The sequence below is a fragment of the Clinocottus analis genome, unplaced genomic scaffold (assembly GCF_023055335.1).
Source record: "Clinocottus analis isolate CAN_PGR_092001 unplaced genomic scaffold, fCliAna1.0.p SCAF_24, whole genome shotgun sequence".
Classification (NCBI taxonomy): Eukaryota; Metazoa; Chordata; class Actinopteri; order Perciformes; family Cottidae; genus Clinocottus; species Clinocottus analis.
The window spans coordinates 5237501-5255276 of record NW_027175976.1 but is presented as its reverse complement, the minus strand read 5'-3'; the positions used below and the strand labels follow the sequence as shown (position 1 = coordinate 5255276).

Genomic DNA, 17776 nt, shown 5'->3' with positions numbered 1-17776 from the left:
ACTAAATAATCCAAATAACATTATGTCTAAAACTCATTCATTTACACTTCATATCTTAATTGATTAAAGGGCCATGTGTTTAGGATTTGGCGACATCTAGCGGCAGGTTTGCAGACTGCAACTGCAACTTCTCCCAAGTCATTTTTACCCATAATTCAGCACATAAATACCACGTCTCATTGTGCTGTATGTTAAGGCAGAATGTCATAATCGAGAGCGTGAGGTCATCGTGCAAAACTAACTCGTAGTCCCGTCTCCTGTCTCGATCCCACCCAGCGTGCCGGAGACAGAGGGAGGCAGGAACAGATAGACCAAGAGCACCCGAGGGAGCCCCCCGTCATGTTGTGTCTGGGTGCTCAGGCGTCTGTGTCTGACTCAGATATGCAGACACACACATGCCCCCACGCTAATAGACACAGATACATGTACATACATACAGAAGTGGGGCTAAGGCTGATGGATGGACGTGTCTAACAAGCTCCCCTCGACCTTGGACAGCATGACCACACTCTGGGACCGCTCACTGGCTGTCAGGGAGGATACGGAGCACACACACACACACACACACACACACACACACACACACACACCCTGAACTATCGTGTGTTACAGAGTGTCTCGCTCACTCTATAACTCATGCGCGCTCAGACGTCGGGAGAGCAAACAAAATTAAACGTATGATTTTTCTCTCTGCCCTTAACATCTATTTAAGCAAACGTAAATTAGAAGGAAAGTCAGACAACACATCGAGGATTAACATTTTGCTCATTAAAATGCATCGCATGTGCAGTGTTGAGCAGTTTGAATGGGGAAGAAGAGAAAGTGCTGTGTTATTAGGAGCAGATGAGTCAATGCTGGTGTTTTATGGACGTTTACGCTGAGGTTTGGGTCACGTCTGAACTAAAAGGTCCAGATTTATCGTGTGAATTAACTGTGTCAGATGTTTCCATCTGGATAACCATCTGTATAAGCAGCTACAAATACATGACCCTGGCTTCTTATTCTCATTTAACTGACATCAATGGGGAAGTGGCTTCTTAAGCATATTATATTTCACGTTGCTTTGTTAGCGGTTCCTGACAGGCTTTAAACGGCTGAAGATCTCCTGAGAGACAGAGCTGATCATTTGGAAAAGAAACAACAAGCCTGCAAACATTAAAATGAAAATAAAAAGCCACATGTATTCATCAGCACACTTTTCTCTGCTGGCGGACAGTTAGTGGCAATACTAGAGCCGCCGACTGATCTTTCTACATGACAACCATTATCATTAAAGGCACTACGGGCAACAAGCGCCGCGTGATACACAATTGATCCGCTTAAAGGAACTTCCTGTGGAAATGAGCGCGACGGCGCTCCAGCTGGAGAAATGGCAGACATGAAAGGGCCGGCCACAGCTGGCGATGGCTTCTGACATTAACCCAGCGTTAATGTCACGTCCTTTATTCCTGTCATTAACTACCTAATGAGACTCTTATCGCTGCCGGCCCACCGGGGAAGCAAAGACAACGAATGCGACCCTCTTCTTCAAACCTCGGGCTCCATCTCTTAGAATTATATCTCCTCGCTTTGGTTTTTGCCTTTCGGCCTAACCTTTTCGCTCTCTCCACTTAATTCTTGGAACCGGGTGTGACAATATACCGAGTGCCCATACATTACCTCGGCCCACATGTGTGCGTACCACTAAACACACAATAATACACAAACGGTTTGCTGGAGCCCATTAAGATTCTCCCCAGCTCCAGAACACTCTATGCTTTCAAAGGTCAGGCCTTGTCACAGTGTAAATGCGCTGACCTTTCCAGGGTGTGACAGGGGTGTCGGGGGCAACGGGAATGGGACTTATGCGTATGTTTGTGTAGCCGGAGAGCGAGCGAACGTATGCGACCTGCCTACCTTGCCCCCGAGCCCTGCCCTTGACGTGTGCGACGGCACGAGGAGGCCCGTGTGTGTGCATATCCGGGCCGTACTGTACATGCGCAGCAGAGGAGGCCTTGCAGTGCAGGAGAAGTCCCTCTGCAGCGGAGTGTTGGCTTACATAATGTGTCTACTGCCGCAGGTGATGATGCAAGTCATCATCATGCACGGGATGAGACACCGGCTCTTAAAAACTGGACCCAGGGGAGCTGCTGGCATAGATAATGGAGGCGCACACTCCCACGTACAAACGCACACTGCGGCGGCACATGCATACACACATGCTCGCAAAATCACACACACGTGTCTGCTTATTTTTCGACACACACACGCCATAAACACACACGTACACAGGGTGGAAAGAGCTCTCTGCTAAAAGACATTGCTCCCTCCAAAATTATCTGACTCAGCGATATGTCAGAGAAGAGGAAAAAAAAAATCTTCAATTATGTAGAAAGCTTTTCAGTAAATCTCTGCTTGGCAGTCCTCGACTCTCTCTCTCACACCCACGCCCCCCCCAACACACAGACACACACACACACACACACAGACACACACACACACCGAGAAATGAATGCACATGCACACACACACAAACCCCAAAAGAACATGATGGGAAAGATAAGTAGCCATTGTTTTATATTCTGGTGGGTGGGGTTAAGTGCTCAGATCAAAGTACACACACGCATACACACAAACACACACACACACACACACACACACACACACAGAACTTAAATGACCAGAAAAATAAGTAGAGGACTAAATTGCGAAAAAATCTGTCACCGTTTTATAATGAGCTCCATCATATTTACTTATGTTTTAAAGGAACTAGGACACGACTGTAAAGCTGAGACACCTGAGATGTATACTACAGGTGTGTATGTGCATGTGTGAGCTCCAACTCAGTGCTGATCCGACTGGAAAAAGCAAGAGATGATATTTAGCATTTTCATTGTTTCTTTTTTCTTTTTACAGATCAGTCTCTCAAATGTCCTTCCTGAGCTCATACATTTTGCATTTTTTTGGAGCATGTATACTCGGGGAAAAAAAGAGAAAAAAAGAGTCACTGTTGAGGCTGTGACTATGTGTGTGTGTGTGTGAGAGAGATAGTTGTGCGTCAACACGGGGAAACAGAAGGAGTCGAGACCAACAGCAGATGAGTAACGGAGGAGGAGGAGGAAAGGAGAGGAGGCATGGTAACGGAAAAAAAAGAAGAACAAAAAACATTTACAGACCCACGCATTGGGCCTCAGGGTGGGAAAAGAAAGAACTGCAACCATGTGTAGGAACGGGGAGAGAGACCTGCCTCACTGCAGTAGCTGCCGCTATTTTACGCTAAGCAAGGGATCCCAAATAAATGAATTCTCAATTCATATATGTATGAGAATAAATTCAACAGAGGGCAGAACAGAACAAATAGCTTAAGTGTTGAAGGAAGTCAATGATTTGCAGGATGTCAGCAGTAATTCACTATTCCTGCTGAGTTTCAGAGGCCTGTGAACAATGCGTGACCCTCGGCAGCATTTTTCTTTGACGCGTTTCCCTCAAAACCCTCCACACCATCTGATAAAAATCACCCCCTGTGCAAAATGTCGTAATCCTTCACCGCGGGGTTTTAGTTTCTGTTGTTCTGTTTCCATATTTGGAAGTTTCTCTTCCCGTTTCTGCCCGTCCCACAGTGTTTAGCAAAAGTAAATACTTTCATGAGCATGTGAAATGAAGCACAATTGTACTCTATCATCACTGACAGACATTTTGTTAGCATCTTTCCAGAGCATATGTTACTTGTGATGATAATAAGCTCTTTTTTCAAGTTACTGTGGAACTATTTGACTTGTTATGACCGACTTAAGAAAGCATGCGAAAAGGAAGGGAGCCACAGGGCTCTGGCGTTCAGAAACACTACCCCCTTTTGTCCACAGGGACCGCCAAAGTCAACACAAAGTTAGTGTTCCTCGTAGTAGCGTTAATAATTAATCTCTCTTCGACGAGAGTGCACTTCATCAGCACTTGTGCAAGCACACAAACACACGCGCTGACGCACACGAATCACCTCAACGAAGGCTAACTTGCATTAATAGTGGTGTGGTCTCAGTACAGCGGCATGTGTGTGTGTGTGTGTGAGGAGTTAATGTGTGTATGTGTATGTAAGTGCTGGACATGTTGTGCTGTATAGACATATAGTCATCCTGTTCAGGCACGGAGGGAGTTGTAAGGAGTCCATATGCGGTTGCATGTGTGTGTGTTTCTCCAGCTCTACCTCACATCTGGATAACAGACCACGCTGGAAAGTGAACAAACCAAATGATCCCCCTCTCTCTCTCTCTCTCTCTCTGGGGACGCATTCCTTCAAACCAAACCCTCTCCACTCCCTGCTGATGGGAGCACTTGTTGTAAAAAAACATTTTTTATTTTCCAGGTGAAAATCTCTCAAAGGCATTCACTGTGCTATCACTTCCCCTCTTCCTCCGACTCTTCACTTCGCAGGCTCTAATGACTCGCATGCATATCATATCCGAGCATCACTTTTCTACCTTCCTCAAGGGCCGCTGAGTTCTGTTTGGATCAATTCATTGCAGCGTGGGGTAAATCATTCAGAGTAGAAATGATCATACATAAAATGATGAAGAAAGAAAGTCCTACCTGGAAGGTCACAGCCAAGTATCTCCACTCTCATCCCGATTCCTGCTGGAGACCACCTCTCTGGATAGAGCCTGATGTACTGGGACACAATCTCCTCGAAACGGCGCAGCTCTGGGGTGTCATAGTGTGTGTTCCCCTCAAAAATCTGTCCAAGAAATACACAAAAACAAATGTCATCTCGACAGTGTGTCTATTTGGGGGTGGGGTTGTGTGTGGGGGTGTATCTGCAAACACAAACATGTCATTATCTTCCTTCCTTAACCCACCTTTGGCAGGCTGGTCTTGCTGTCCATGATGAAATTCCACTCCTTCCCATTCAGGCTGTGTGCCACTTTGTACTTCCTGACAAACGCCCGGTTATCTGTGGTCGCCCCGCTTCCTGCGTCTCCGCCCCTCGCCCCCTGGGTGATCACGCCGCGCACCGTCTTCGGCAAGCCGAGGTCCACCTGCAGAGGTCAGATTCAGATAAACGCATGGCGACGAATGTGCTTTACACAAAACAACACGTGGTTACGTTTTATATCGCATCTGCGCTTCTTGTTTTAGCGTACTCGCCTCTGGCTGGAATGACACGATGTGGAAGCCAGGATTTAAAAGAACTACTTATTGAAACAACATGACTGTTTCACTGTGAAAGTTACAACAATTACCCTGAACAAATGACACCACAACCAGACTTTTGTCTTGCACATTTAGCACTCAACATGGACCAATGGCAACAGAAACACACGGCCAAAATGTTGAGGAAGTGCAATTCAAACCCCTCCGTACCTGAAGCCACTCCTCTCCAGCCAGGGGCTGTGCGGGGGCCGGAAACCATCCGGAGCGACTGGCCACCAGGCGGGCGGTCCCGGGGTTCCACACGATGTCCCTGCTGGAGGAGGCGGAGATCTGGGCGTCGGGGAGCAGGCCGGACAGTAAGCCCTGCAGGTCTGAACACGGAGCATCTGGAGTGGAAAGTGGAGAGGGCAGAGACAACTTTAACCTCCACCTCGGGCGCCGCGGGTTGACGGAGGAGTTTCAGCGACGACCTAACATGCACTCTGTTACACATATTCCCACCTGGGAGCTGTTAAGCTTCACCACAGGATTGCACTGCTGGCCACTGAGCACTAAGAGTGTAGACTGGAGCGAACAGGAGAGGCTGAGGTGAGGGGCTGGAGGAAAAGAGATGTGTAGCGCAGCACTATTGCTTCATGTTCTAGCTACGCAATTAGACTCCCATTAGTGAGCTAAAAGCATCAGGATGCTCCCCTGCGTTGCATTCATGCCTTTCACAATCTCACACAAACATATTAACTATGGTATTGTGTCCTCTCTACAATAGCTTGTCTGTTCACTCTGCTGCGCACATGTTTTGGACCATTCACTGGCTGAGGGATGGTTCCACGTACATGCAAAAGCACTTGGAAATGAAGCTCATTCAGATATGGATGAGCGGGTAGCATTGAAAGTAACTTGCAGAGGGAGTTTGTGAGAGGGAGAAATGAGGATTAAGGGGATAAGAGAGGTATAATACGAGGAGTCGGGAGGCAGAGAAGGAGAAAGCGGAAAGATGGGGGGGAAAGAAAGAGTCGGAGCCGAGGATGACGGCTTGGGGAAGCTGGGAGGAGAGCAAGACGAGACTCCTACAGAGACAAACAGTGGAGGGAAGGAGTGAGTGAGGGTGGCGGGTGAGCGTGGAGAGGTAGAGAGAGCTTGACAAAGAGGAAGAGAGAAAGGGCAGGAGGAAGGGAGACGGGGAGATGTTAGTTGTGCTGACGGTTTAAGAGAACGCAGATCAAAGTTTCATGCTGTTATGTCACTGCAAAAGCAGGAGATGTGAATAATGAATTAAAAGGCACAGGATGTGTTTATGTGTGTGTGTGTGTGTGTGTGTGTGTGTGTGTGTGTGTGTGTGTGTGTGTGTGTGTGTGTGTGTGCGTGCGCGCGCCGGTGGGTGGTGTCTGTGTACATTTCAAAGGGTGAGCATGCTTTTGAGGTCATCGGCTATATTTAGAAGCCCGTCTGTGTGCATGTGTGTGTGTGTGTGTGTGTGTGTGTGTGTGTGTGTGTGTGTGTGTGTGTGTACCTGTACTGTAAGAGCTAATAGTTATTTCAATAGCAGCTGTTGAGGCTGAGGCGAATCACAGTTTCTGATGTAAGAGTGAACAGGAAGCCATGAATGATTGATTGGAACTCATTTCTCAATATAGAGGAGCTCATAGAGCAAAGAGGGCACTGCAACAAAAGTATCTGAAGCCATGAGAGGGAAAAGAGGCGTCGCTCGGGGAGACGGAGACAGAAAGCGAGTGCGGTGAGGAAGAAATGACACTGGTGGTGCTTCTGAGAGGAAGAATAGAGTTTCCTTTAATTAGCCGGAGGCTTTCTATGTTTAAAAGATAGCAGCGGGAGTGTGGGAAAGAGTGGAAATACAAATGTATGTGTGAGAGTGTGCTCCTGGTTTTTCTAGTTAGGAGGTTATTTTTCGCAGATGTTCAATGATCTGAAATGCCTTTGAACAAGAACCAAAAAGTGCAGCAGAAAACTTCTGTTGTTTCTGTTCAGTGTGAAGCAGGGTGATTCTGGCAGAGTCAACTTTCTTCAGACAAAATAAAGGTTGGAGAAGTTGTGCACACACACACATACACACACACACACACACACACACCTGTAATCTGGCATCCGTAGAGCTCGAAGCGCAGGGCGATGCCGTTCCTCCACGTCTGCGGTCGGATGCGGACAAAGCGGGCCAGAACTGGCTGTGGGACTCGGTTCAGAACCACCTCGGCTGGGTCTGTGTTGGCGTGGAAAATCTGGGAAGACAAGGCGGAGACAAACAAAGGTTACTTTCAGAAGGACATGTACTGCTCATGTCGGTGTGAGTCTTATCTATCTCTTTCTCTCACACACACACACACACAGTCTTGCTCTACAACCACCCACAGTGCGCGGTTTCGCTTGGCTGCACACGCACACACACACACACACACACACACACACACACACACACACAGTGGCAGGCCGGACAAAGCAGAGACAACCCAAACACGGATCCAATGTCACCAGCCCAGCTGTCGATGTGTTTTGGGGTCAAAGGTTCGGCGCTGGAAGGCTGGGAAAGCCAGTCGATGGATGGAGGGTTTCTCTCTCTCTCTCTCACACACACACACACACACACACACACACACACTGCTCACTCATACACCAACGTCCGTACACCTCCGTGCTGGTGTCCGTTGGAGGCTGCGGGAGACATGACCTGACACGACTAAACATGATTGGCCGTCAGACGCAGGAAGTCTCACCAGGTGGGCAGGATGTGAGTGAAATTACCTTCCCAAAGCATCAACAGTCACCCCGAATACTCCCTTCCTTCCATTTGCTCTTAAGCAGCGGGGTGTGGCAGCAGGGGTCGGAGGGCAAATGTAACACAGGGTGGTCAAGTTACTTCCTGCTTTGGGCCGAGAAAAAGCTTCCCATGATGCTCGAGGGTGTTGGATGGGGAGATTCCTCCTTCCTATCTTTCCTTTTTGCGACACACACGTATACACACAATTTGCGAGTAACCTCTTCCCACCGGCACCTCCCTCTGCATCTCAACACCTCCATCCATTTTCCTCCAAAATTGCTTGATGTCTCTGCACTAATCCTCTCTCACCCATATTGCCTTTCTTCCCTTTTGTTGGTGGCTACAAACTGAAACCACAAACACAAAGACGCAGGAAACCACAGGAACACACACACACATCCGAGAGGAAGTGTGTTTTCAGTGACAGGCTGTTAAGTGTCATTCACTCTGTCAGTCTGTGGTCGACGGAACCGGCTGATAGGAGACCGACAGTTATTCGCAGAAACCACACTGACTGGCGTCAGAGCCCCGACACACAGTGGAGAGACGGAAAGACAACTGCTACAAGCAGCTGAATTAAAGATTAAAGGCATCACTTCTTAAAAAAGATCCCGACATGACTTCTCTTTTACTCTAATCCAAGCACAGGGCGATCAAACCAACGCACGCTTTCTGAGCCAAAAAAATTCTCTCTTATTTTGATGTTGTTTTTCCGTTAAAGCGATAAAACAGTGTGATTTTCGTTTTGAGTTTAAATATATTATATTGGGGCAAAGTGACCCAATTGTGAAATTCCCTGTCTGGCGCATGCCAAAAAAAAAAAAAAAGATATTCCAAAAATTCCATAACCAGTGGGAATATGAGTGATACCACTTCAAAATCCTACTCGAGGGGTTTTATTTGATTTTGGGCATGGCCTGATTTAATCAAGTGGAGCTGACACTGGTAATACAAAGCAGCGTGAGTGTTTGAACAGATAAGCGGGTCTATCTCGGCTGTATCTGCTGCTGGATGGAGGATAGACAGCCGTTATGTTTACCTAAGAGGCCAAACAGTGGATGCGGGCTCTTATGGGGGTTATGCAAACACCCACGCATGCACACACAAAGGCAAGCGTATGATGGAGGGTTTGCCTCGCACACAACCGACACATCTCTACTGCTCCCAGATATTCGGTCCGTGGAACAAAGAGCGGCATGGAGGACAGACGGGGAAGACAGGAAGAACTAGAAAATGACTGCGGGGAGTGAAGAGTCCTCAGAAGAATAGTTAAAAACAGATGAAGAGGGGCGGAAACAAAGAAGAGGTTGACTAGAGGGCAACAGATTTAACGGAATATGAGCGCAGGAATGTGGAAGAGGAGGCAGGGAGTGGTGGCGAGTACGAATACAAGAACAACGAACAGATTCATCAACAGGAAATACTCCTTCCGAGTATTTATCACTTAATAAGGCTAAATTCAATGGAATTTCCTCCTTTCTTGAATCAATTGTGTTCATAATTTAATCTGGCATACATCGTCATTCCACTGCGAGAATATCCCTTCCAATCTGAGTGATGTTACCAACAGCATAGCTTTCTTTACAATAAATAATAACAAATTGAATAAAATGACTGTCCGTTAAATGAATGATGTAAACGTGGCGTGATCAGGTTTCAAAAGTAAAGTTAGGAAAACTTTGTAAAAGAAAAATGTGTCTACTACTTCCCAGAAATCTACTGTTCCAGTCGTACAGATGCCTGTCATCACTAAAAGGCCATTAGCTGGTGCATTACAATATTGCTGCTTCGCTTTATTTTCATCTTTGGATAAAAGCAGAGAATCCGGCCAACAATACTGACACAAAATGAAGCGTTTGTTCAATGAGTGTTGGCTCACAAGAAGCTCTTTCCATTTCCCTTTTGGACGCGAGAGGCCAATGAGAAGTCGTCAGTCGCCTCTCAGCTTGTTCGGCCTCCTCCACTTCCTCTCATCTATTGTCAGTGCACCTGAGAGGTCGCTCATTTGACCCCTGGTCATTCCTCCCAAGGTTAAAGGTTAATAGCCGGAGGAAGCAGATGGTTGCTCATTGACCAACTTGCAGATAACGTGGTTACTTTTTGACTAGCTAGGAGTGGGGCATGAATTGAGATGAATGCTGGTATTGGAGGTGGGCAAAGCTCCCAGCCCGTTGTCAGGGCCACCCCCGTAATCTGCCCGACGACTGGCATGTTGTTTTGTACATGTGCGTCTGTGTGAGCAGTCACGTGACAGGCTGGCGAGCCCGAGCTGAATAATTAACGTTGTCATATTGTGTCTCCTGGTGTGGAGAGTCATGAAAATATAACGAAGCCCCCGCACACACGCACACACACACACACACACACACACACACACACACACACACACGCACACACCAGTGTGCGGCGGCCAGACTCATTTGTGTGGACATTGGCGGGACACAGGCACCATGGGTATTTAACTATTGATAACTTCTCCGGAGAAGGAGGTCACCGTGAAAGGCGTGTCACAAAACACACCCTCGACAGATCTACAGCGCCGGATCAGCAAAGAGAGTAAAAAAGGAAAACTGTGTGCGTAAAAAACTGACTGAATTTCACTGAAAATGTGTTCTCTGGAAAATGAGGTGGGGATAGATGTTCACATCAGAGCTTGATTCATTTTCCATCGCTGGCTTTCTCTCGCAACGCTGTTTTTGTCACATGTCTCCATCCTCTGCCAGCGTTTCCCTTCTGATGGCACCGCGGGGAGACGCGGCGAGCTCTGCACAAGACACCATTCGTTTCCCGGACGCTTTTTCATCCTCCGTTGTTCCCTCGATCCCAGACTCCTTCTCTGTCCATTATACTCTTCATCCCTGTCTTCTTGCTCTAGTTCTTCCCTCCATCTCTTTCTCACCCCCCCCTCCCCCCTCCACCCCACCCCTCCTTCCCTCTCTCTTTCCTTCCATCTACGCTCCAGACGTTCTCTCCCTCCCTCGTTCTCGGTATGAAGATGTTGACAGTAGGAACTGGTTCCAGCTGGCCGCTCTCCACTCCTGGCTCTAAGACGTGCTAACATGTGTGTGTGTGTGTGTGTGTGTGTGTGTGTGGTTGATGCAGTGGTCCTTAGAAATTGTCTGACACCACCTTATGTCCAAGTCTGTCAAAGTTTGTTTAATGTATTAGCTTGAAGAATGAGAAGAAAAAAACAGATCTGTATGAGTGTGTGACAGTGTGATAGAGGAGCAGGCTGAAATGCTGTGTAGGCGTTTTTTCTTCCAGGTTACTTTGTGTGTGTGTGAGTGTGTGTATGTGTGTGTATGTGTGTTTTAGCACAGCCATCACAATGCTTTTCAGTAACACAATTCTAGGTTAGCGCTGAGGCTGATGGGATTTTCCTGACAGACGAATGACAGTGTGTACCTTTAATGTTAATTTGTGTGTGCGTGTGTGTGTATGTGTGTGTGTGTCAGCGAGAGACAGTGATATGCAATTCTTTAGTGTGCACACGTCTCATGAAGTAATGAGCCGCACATGTGAGTAGTGTGATTTAGAATTAACAAGTCACACGGGTGTCAATCTGAAAAACGTGTTGGCGTGCAAAAAAAATGAGTAAAAAAAAAATTCACACACACACGGACGGGCACCACGCCTGTGTGCTGGTGTGACTGAGGTGATTGCAATCTGCAGCGCTGGTGTTTTTCTCTTTTCCGACAGCACTTTCACTTCTCTACAAAAAAAAAGGGCCCATTTCCCACAATACGATTCTTTTTTTTTTTCCCAGCCTCTTCGGCTCTGCCTCTCTTTCTGTCAAATAATCTTTATTGGCATTAAATCCTTTGCTCTTTGTTAACACGGCAAATACGCTCATGAATCAACGCGCGCACCCCCCTCCCAATAACAAACACAGCGAGGCGAGAACTGCCGGGCCCGTCCTTTTTATTCACGGGTGATTCATATCGGATGCGGAGACACACTCGCGGCTCAACCTTCCACAAACACCACCGACGCGCACGCTCTTCCAAAGCCACATTAGCTCCGAGCTCGCTGTTAAATGACAATTAGAAAAGCCAAATCCCAGTCATTACAGACCCCCTGACGAGATTTGAGTTTCACCCACTTAAGGGCTCTTTGGGGGGCTTAGGCCGGGCTAACTGGGAGTTTGTCCGACAGGAATGGTGGATTAGCAGTCACGGAAGATTCAACCGCAAAACCCGAGGGGAGCGGAGAGGAACCTGGCTGTACAGTGAACTATTTCATTATAAAGTCGGGCTCAATCTTGACTGAAAAGTGTTCGCGATAAATCAAAAGTGTCGACCCTGAATCCAACCCATCCGTCACTGTCTGCACAAATGCAAAGAGAAGGATGTAATCTGAGATCTGTGTATGATACATCAGAGAACGTGAACGCATAATAAATCGCCCCCATAATGCATTGAAGTAAACGCTGTGTCGTCTTTTCTTTATGATCATCACAAACAGATGGCGTATTTAATCACATCTATATTTTATATAGACCACGTAATGTTTTGGTGGATTTGATCTTCGGTTGTAGTCCAACGTGTCCGCTATCTTTAGTTTATCTTTCATTCTCCAGCAGAACCAATTTTTTAATTTTAGAAGCGACCTCTCGTACACGCAGTGTCTCTCCCTAATGCATGTTGATGATGTGTCAGTCTGAAAGTGTCTGAGCAGTCGTTTTTCTTTTTGCTCAGACAGATTAGATCCGATTACACGCTACAGACGGACAGACAGGAACACATCATACATATGCGCATACACGCGCAAATCTCCAGACAGAGAGATCAGCCAGAGGTTATTTAAAAGGGGATGGAGGGAATCTGTTGATTTTGTGTGCGCATGTGGAAGGAGGAGAAGGGGGTTTCTAATACATCGCACAGATGTTGACTTATAAAGTCAAATCCACATTCCGCGCAATAATCTCCACATCAAATACCCCCCACCGGACCCACCCAAACCAATCACTGGCACACACAGAAGGGGGCCCCGCGGTCTGTGCGAGTAAGTGAGTGTGGATTAACCCTCTCCACACACACACCCCCCCCCCCCCCCCCCCCCTCTCGCTGCCACTCTCTATTTGGCTGCTTGCAATCCACAGTGACCTTAGCCCAGATATGAGGGACGTCGTTCCAATCCTTTGGAGACGGGTTTACTGTGGGACACAACAACAACAACAACAACAACCTGCACCGTACATACCTTCATACGCAAGCGTGCATATGAATCCAGCCACCCACATTTGCTCAGTCAACACTTGGTGCGACTCCACAACCCCCCCGGCGTGTGTTTCGGTGCGCGATGGTGTGAGAGAGATGATGAACAGTAAACCCAGATAAGGGCTCACAGAGGACTCCATTGTTCTCGTTTGTCAGCCTTCCCTTTTCTCTCTATCTCAATCTCTGCCTCCCTCTCTCATTCCTTCTCTCTCTGCCTCATGACTGGGGTCAGACTCAGGTTCATAAACAGTCCTGGTTGGACTCCTGTAGGAATGCTCCATCCATTGATGCGGCTCAGGCACGAACACTACCGCCTCTGTTGTTGGAGAAGATATCAAGATGGTCGTGTAGAGGTTAGAGAAACAGGGCCTTGAGACTACAAGTGCATCTCCAGTGCTGGTTCCTACCTTGTGGTTCTTGCCGTGCCGATAGACCATCCAGTCCTCCCCGTTGGTGCTGACCTCCAGCTTGAAGGTCGTGACGTAGTAGGACTTCTGCGTCTCCTTGGAAACGGCCCCCTGTGTGGCGATTCCCGTCAAAACCTTCAGGAAGTGGAGGTCAACCTGGAGGGAGGGGGGGGGGAAGCAGCGGAGACATAATTTAAAAACTCGAACAGAAGAATAGAGCGCGGCAGCGGAGCGGCTGTGTCGATTGCTGCGGGGATTTACGGGGCTCAGGGCTGATGTAGATAACAGAGACAGACCAGCTGCTGTGTCTATCCGTCACGCAGACAGCAGGGGATGGACACCGACTGTGGCCTACTGCTGAGGGAGCTTAGGTGGTGTGTGCTTGTGTGTGTATGTGTGCGTATCTTCGCATTGTCGTGTGCAAGGGGAGGAAGGCTGCAGGCAAAGATCAATGGCGTAGTGTTCGGATGTATTCCTGGAGAGCGCCGTCATCAATCACGGTGCATTCTCGCCGCTCCTGTGCGGGTGTGTGTGTGTCTACGTGTGCATGCATGCGCGTTGGGGCCAGTGTGTGTTCGACACAGGAAAGATTGAGAGCGCAGAAGCACTTCCTTATCATCAGGTCACAGTTCCTCTATTTCCCCTCTCTATGAACGAGGCGGTGCATCCTCTCCACCAGCATCACTGAGACACTCGTTATTGGTAGGAAGTGGATGTAATACTGAGTCCGATGTTGTAATTTCGGAGGCTGACCTGTATATACTCCTTGTTGCTGTCCTCTGAAGGCGTCCAGGCGTTGTCGTCGTTGTTGAGGCGGGCCTGCCGCGGCAACCAGCGGTTGTCGTAGAAGGTTGTCGAGGCGGTGATCTGATCGTCGCTGATCTTCCCCGACTTCATGCCGAGCGCCATGCTGCAGTGGAACGCTGGTGGGACAAAGAGAAGAGGAAGAGGAGGGAAATGGAGAGAGCGGGGCGTTAACCGTATATTTGTTGACGCGGCTTTACAGTGGAGATGAAAAAGGAGCTTTAAAAAGAAAGAAAAGAAAGGATCGAAAGTTGAATACAATGGATGACAGGTGCAGAGGTATTTTTTTTAAGAGACTGACAGGGAGGATCTAAGCAGCATATTATAGAGCTTGAAGACAGAGAGGAAAAGGTAAATCCAGACAGAGAAAGGGCAAAGGGAGAAGGAAAGCAGCCCAACAGGTGAGCAGAGGTAAATTGAGGTGAAGGTAATTTATATTCTGAAAGAAAATAGTAGGAGTCTGCTTCTGAGAAACGGCGGTCTCTTAGGAGAGAGCAAAATAGACTGAGAGAGGTGAGAGAGCGCCGAGATTTAAATAGCATTAAAGTAGGCAAAGCTGAAAAGATCGGGAGGGTAAGAGGAGCGAAAGATGAAGAAAGAAAGATGAGTGTCAGCAGAGATGACGGAGTAGAAACTGTTGAAAGGGAGAAAATAGAGGGCGCTGATGAAAACAGGTAAACAAAACCGACGCGGAGAGCATTCGCGCGTGCAGACACACACTCGCTAAAAGTTATCTCGCACTCACAGTCGCTGACTTCTTTGTGCGTCATGTTGTAGCGGGCGGAGAAGCCGTCTTTGGCCACGGCCATGTCGGTGTGGAAGGAGAGGGACAGCAGGCCGGACGACGACTGGATCTCTGGAGGGATCTTTGTCCCGCAGTACCGGCCGATCAGAGGGGACACTGCAGACACACACACGCATACAAAGACACACACACATGAATCAAATTGATCAAAATATGTTTTATGTTGTCTTTCTTGGTGTATAAAGTCAGATTGTTTAGGGTGATATTGCATTAAAAGTTCCTAAAACACAGAGACGGGAACAGATTGTGCTTTTATTTTGAAAAACTGAGTAATATCTGGTCTTGCTTTGTGATGCCACAGTGTGCCCTTTCCATTTTAAATGAGAAAAAGGCACTAGAAAGACAGGTTTCCAGTGGCCACGCTGCTTCAGTAAGTGTTGTCTAATGGCTCGCAGCACGCTTCCCCCACATTTATCCCTCCCATCATTCCTCTCTGTCCCTTCTCGCTCCTGTCCATCCCTCCATCCATCTGCCATGTGTGTCTCAGCCAGGGCCCAGCAGGGGATTGGAATCCCTGCCTTAAAGCAAGCTGCACTGGGATCAGCTTCCGACACACACATGGACACAGAACAACACACACACACACGCACACACACTAGCGAGGATTACAATAGTCTCAAGGGTGGCTCCCTCACCAGACACCAAATTCTTCACCCTTCCGTCTCGTCTCCCGTCCCTCTTTCATGCCCGAGGACTCGCCTCACTGGAACTGGGTTACACTTTAATTTCCTCCTAATTCTCAACTTTGAATGCCATAAATTGTTTTCAGCTATCAAAGCTCCCAAATTCAAGGCTATAATTGGAATTTGAAATCCACTTGGATCCCTTTTTAGCAACTGGAAATAGAATAATTAGAAGAAATCCTCAGTTCTCAGCTTCATATTTAAAAAAAAAAAAGGGGGGGTGGGGGAGAAAGTCGGCAAGAGTGAGGTGGGAAGTGAACCACTCTCCACTACTAATGAGATTTTCATCAGCCGACAGAAACCAACATTACCCTGTGGCGGTCACTATCAAAGGCCCTTCAAATGTTTTTTCCTCTCTACTTCCTGATCTCGGCCGATAGGCCACTTTCGCAACGCTCGGCACCTCCTATTGGACACGAGCTGATATTCATCAGGGCCATCACTCTCACTCGCCCGGGGGAGGAAGGAAGCGCTAGGTGATAAGGAGGGAGGACAGGGCGGATAGCAAGGGGGTGATGAAGGGTGTTATTATGGAGAGGGAAGAGGGGCATGGGAAAGGGCTGCTCCTTAGGGGTGTCGAGGCACTTTCAGCTCCCCGTGTGAAATAATGTTTCCTCTATGTAATGTGGAGCAATGTAATGCAAGGCTGCTTACATCAAAGGGAGCGGCGGCTGCTCGGGAAATTGAAGACTGGTTTGCAAATGTCTGTGTGGGAATGTGGGGGATAGTCTGTGTGTGTGTGTCTGTGTGTCTGTGTGTGTGTGTGTGTGTGTGTTATCCCTCACCTTGCGGCAGTCCGTCCCACACGTCCAGCCAGTCGTATTTGCAGTCGCCCTCTCCCACCAGCAGAGGGTCGTTCTCCAGGTCAAAGGTCAGGAACGTGAGGGTGACGTCCATGTGGGGCGGGGCGATGATCATGTAGGAGCACTCCAGATTGTGGGGGTATTTATCCGGGAAGCCCGGCGACTCGATCATGCCGGAGGAGCTGGTGAAGTTGCGGAAGCAGAATTCCGACCCTGCGTGCGCACAAAAGGATGAGAGGATATTCAGAACGGAATAAGCAATCGGTCATATTAAGAGGAGACGCGGGCGTGCGCAATCGATCACACTCGCATATCCCATCTGACTTGCAGAGGGTGTTTCGGAGAGTCGTTCATCACTGACGGCGTGCTGGAATATACAGTAGCTGCGGTGGTTGGGACGCACAAACACACAGCGCTTATGATCACCGATGGAGGAGAAAATACAAAGTGAGTAAATGCTCAAGTGGGTGTATCCAACGCTGCGGTGCGCGAGCAGCTCTTTCTCTCTGTCGTAGGCCACCAATAAGCTCCGCCACCGTGTGTGAAACGACTGGTAAAGATGTGAACAATATTCTCCTTTCAGGAAAGTTGTAATATTATGTTTGACAGCTTTATTGCACCCTCAAAAGACCCCTTCCTCTTGCGTTACACAGTATGACTCAATGACTCTTATGCAAGGCTAAAGAGGAGAGTAGACGGACCCCTGTGCTATTCTATATATTCAAAATAAATAATCTCACTGTCTCTTCACCTCACAATCATTTTTTTGCACACACACACACACCACAAACGTTGTGTAATGGCTCTAAGTGGGCCCTTTGCAGCCGCTCCTCATTATACATGCAGATTTATGCGCCCTGGGCGGCTCACCTTGAGCTGCGGCAGCTGTGTGGCTCAGATCATCTACCCATCAGCCACTGCTTCACGGCCCACTGGGGAGCCTGAGTCACGGCCGAGTGTTTATGGACCGGCACATCAATGAGGGTGGGAGAGAGCCGGCGGTCCGGCACACACGGCCTCATTCACAAACCCCGGCTATTTCCTGCCCATTCGCTCTGCCCTCAAACGTCCCTGTCTTCACATGTGGGCTATAAACACTTAGGTCTGTTTTGTTGTGTGTCTTTTTGTGTCTCCATCTATTTCCATGCTTGGCACGAGAGC

The 17776-nt window shown here is 48.1% G+C and overlaps 1 protein-coding gene across 1 annotated transcript in view; it reads right to left on the bottom strand.

Moving 5' to 3' along the window:
* Positions 1-4820: 4820 nt before the first annotated feature.
* LOC137793918 (neuropilin-2-like) overlaps positions 4821-17776 on the bottom strand; it is a 36909-nt gene continuing 23953 nt past the window's right edge. The window contains exons 4-10 of the mRNA XM_068590356.1: positions 16598-16828; positions 15070-15225; positions 14274-14443; positions 13521-13676; positions 7214-7358; positions 5335-5510; positions 4821-5009 (exon numbers count right to left, since the gene is read on the bottom strand). Of these exons, the coding sequence (XP_068446457.1) occupies positions 4821-5009; positions 5335-5510; positions 7214-7358; positions 13521-13676; positions 14274-14443; positions 15070-15225; positions 16598-16828 (1223 nt within the window). The remainder of the gene's footprint in view (positions 5010-5334; positions 5511-7213; positions 7359-13520; positions 13677-14273; positions 14444-15069; positions 15226-16597; positions 16829-17776) is intronic.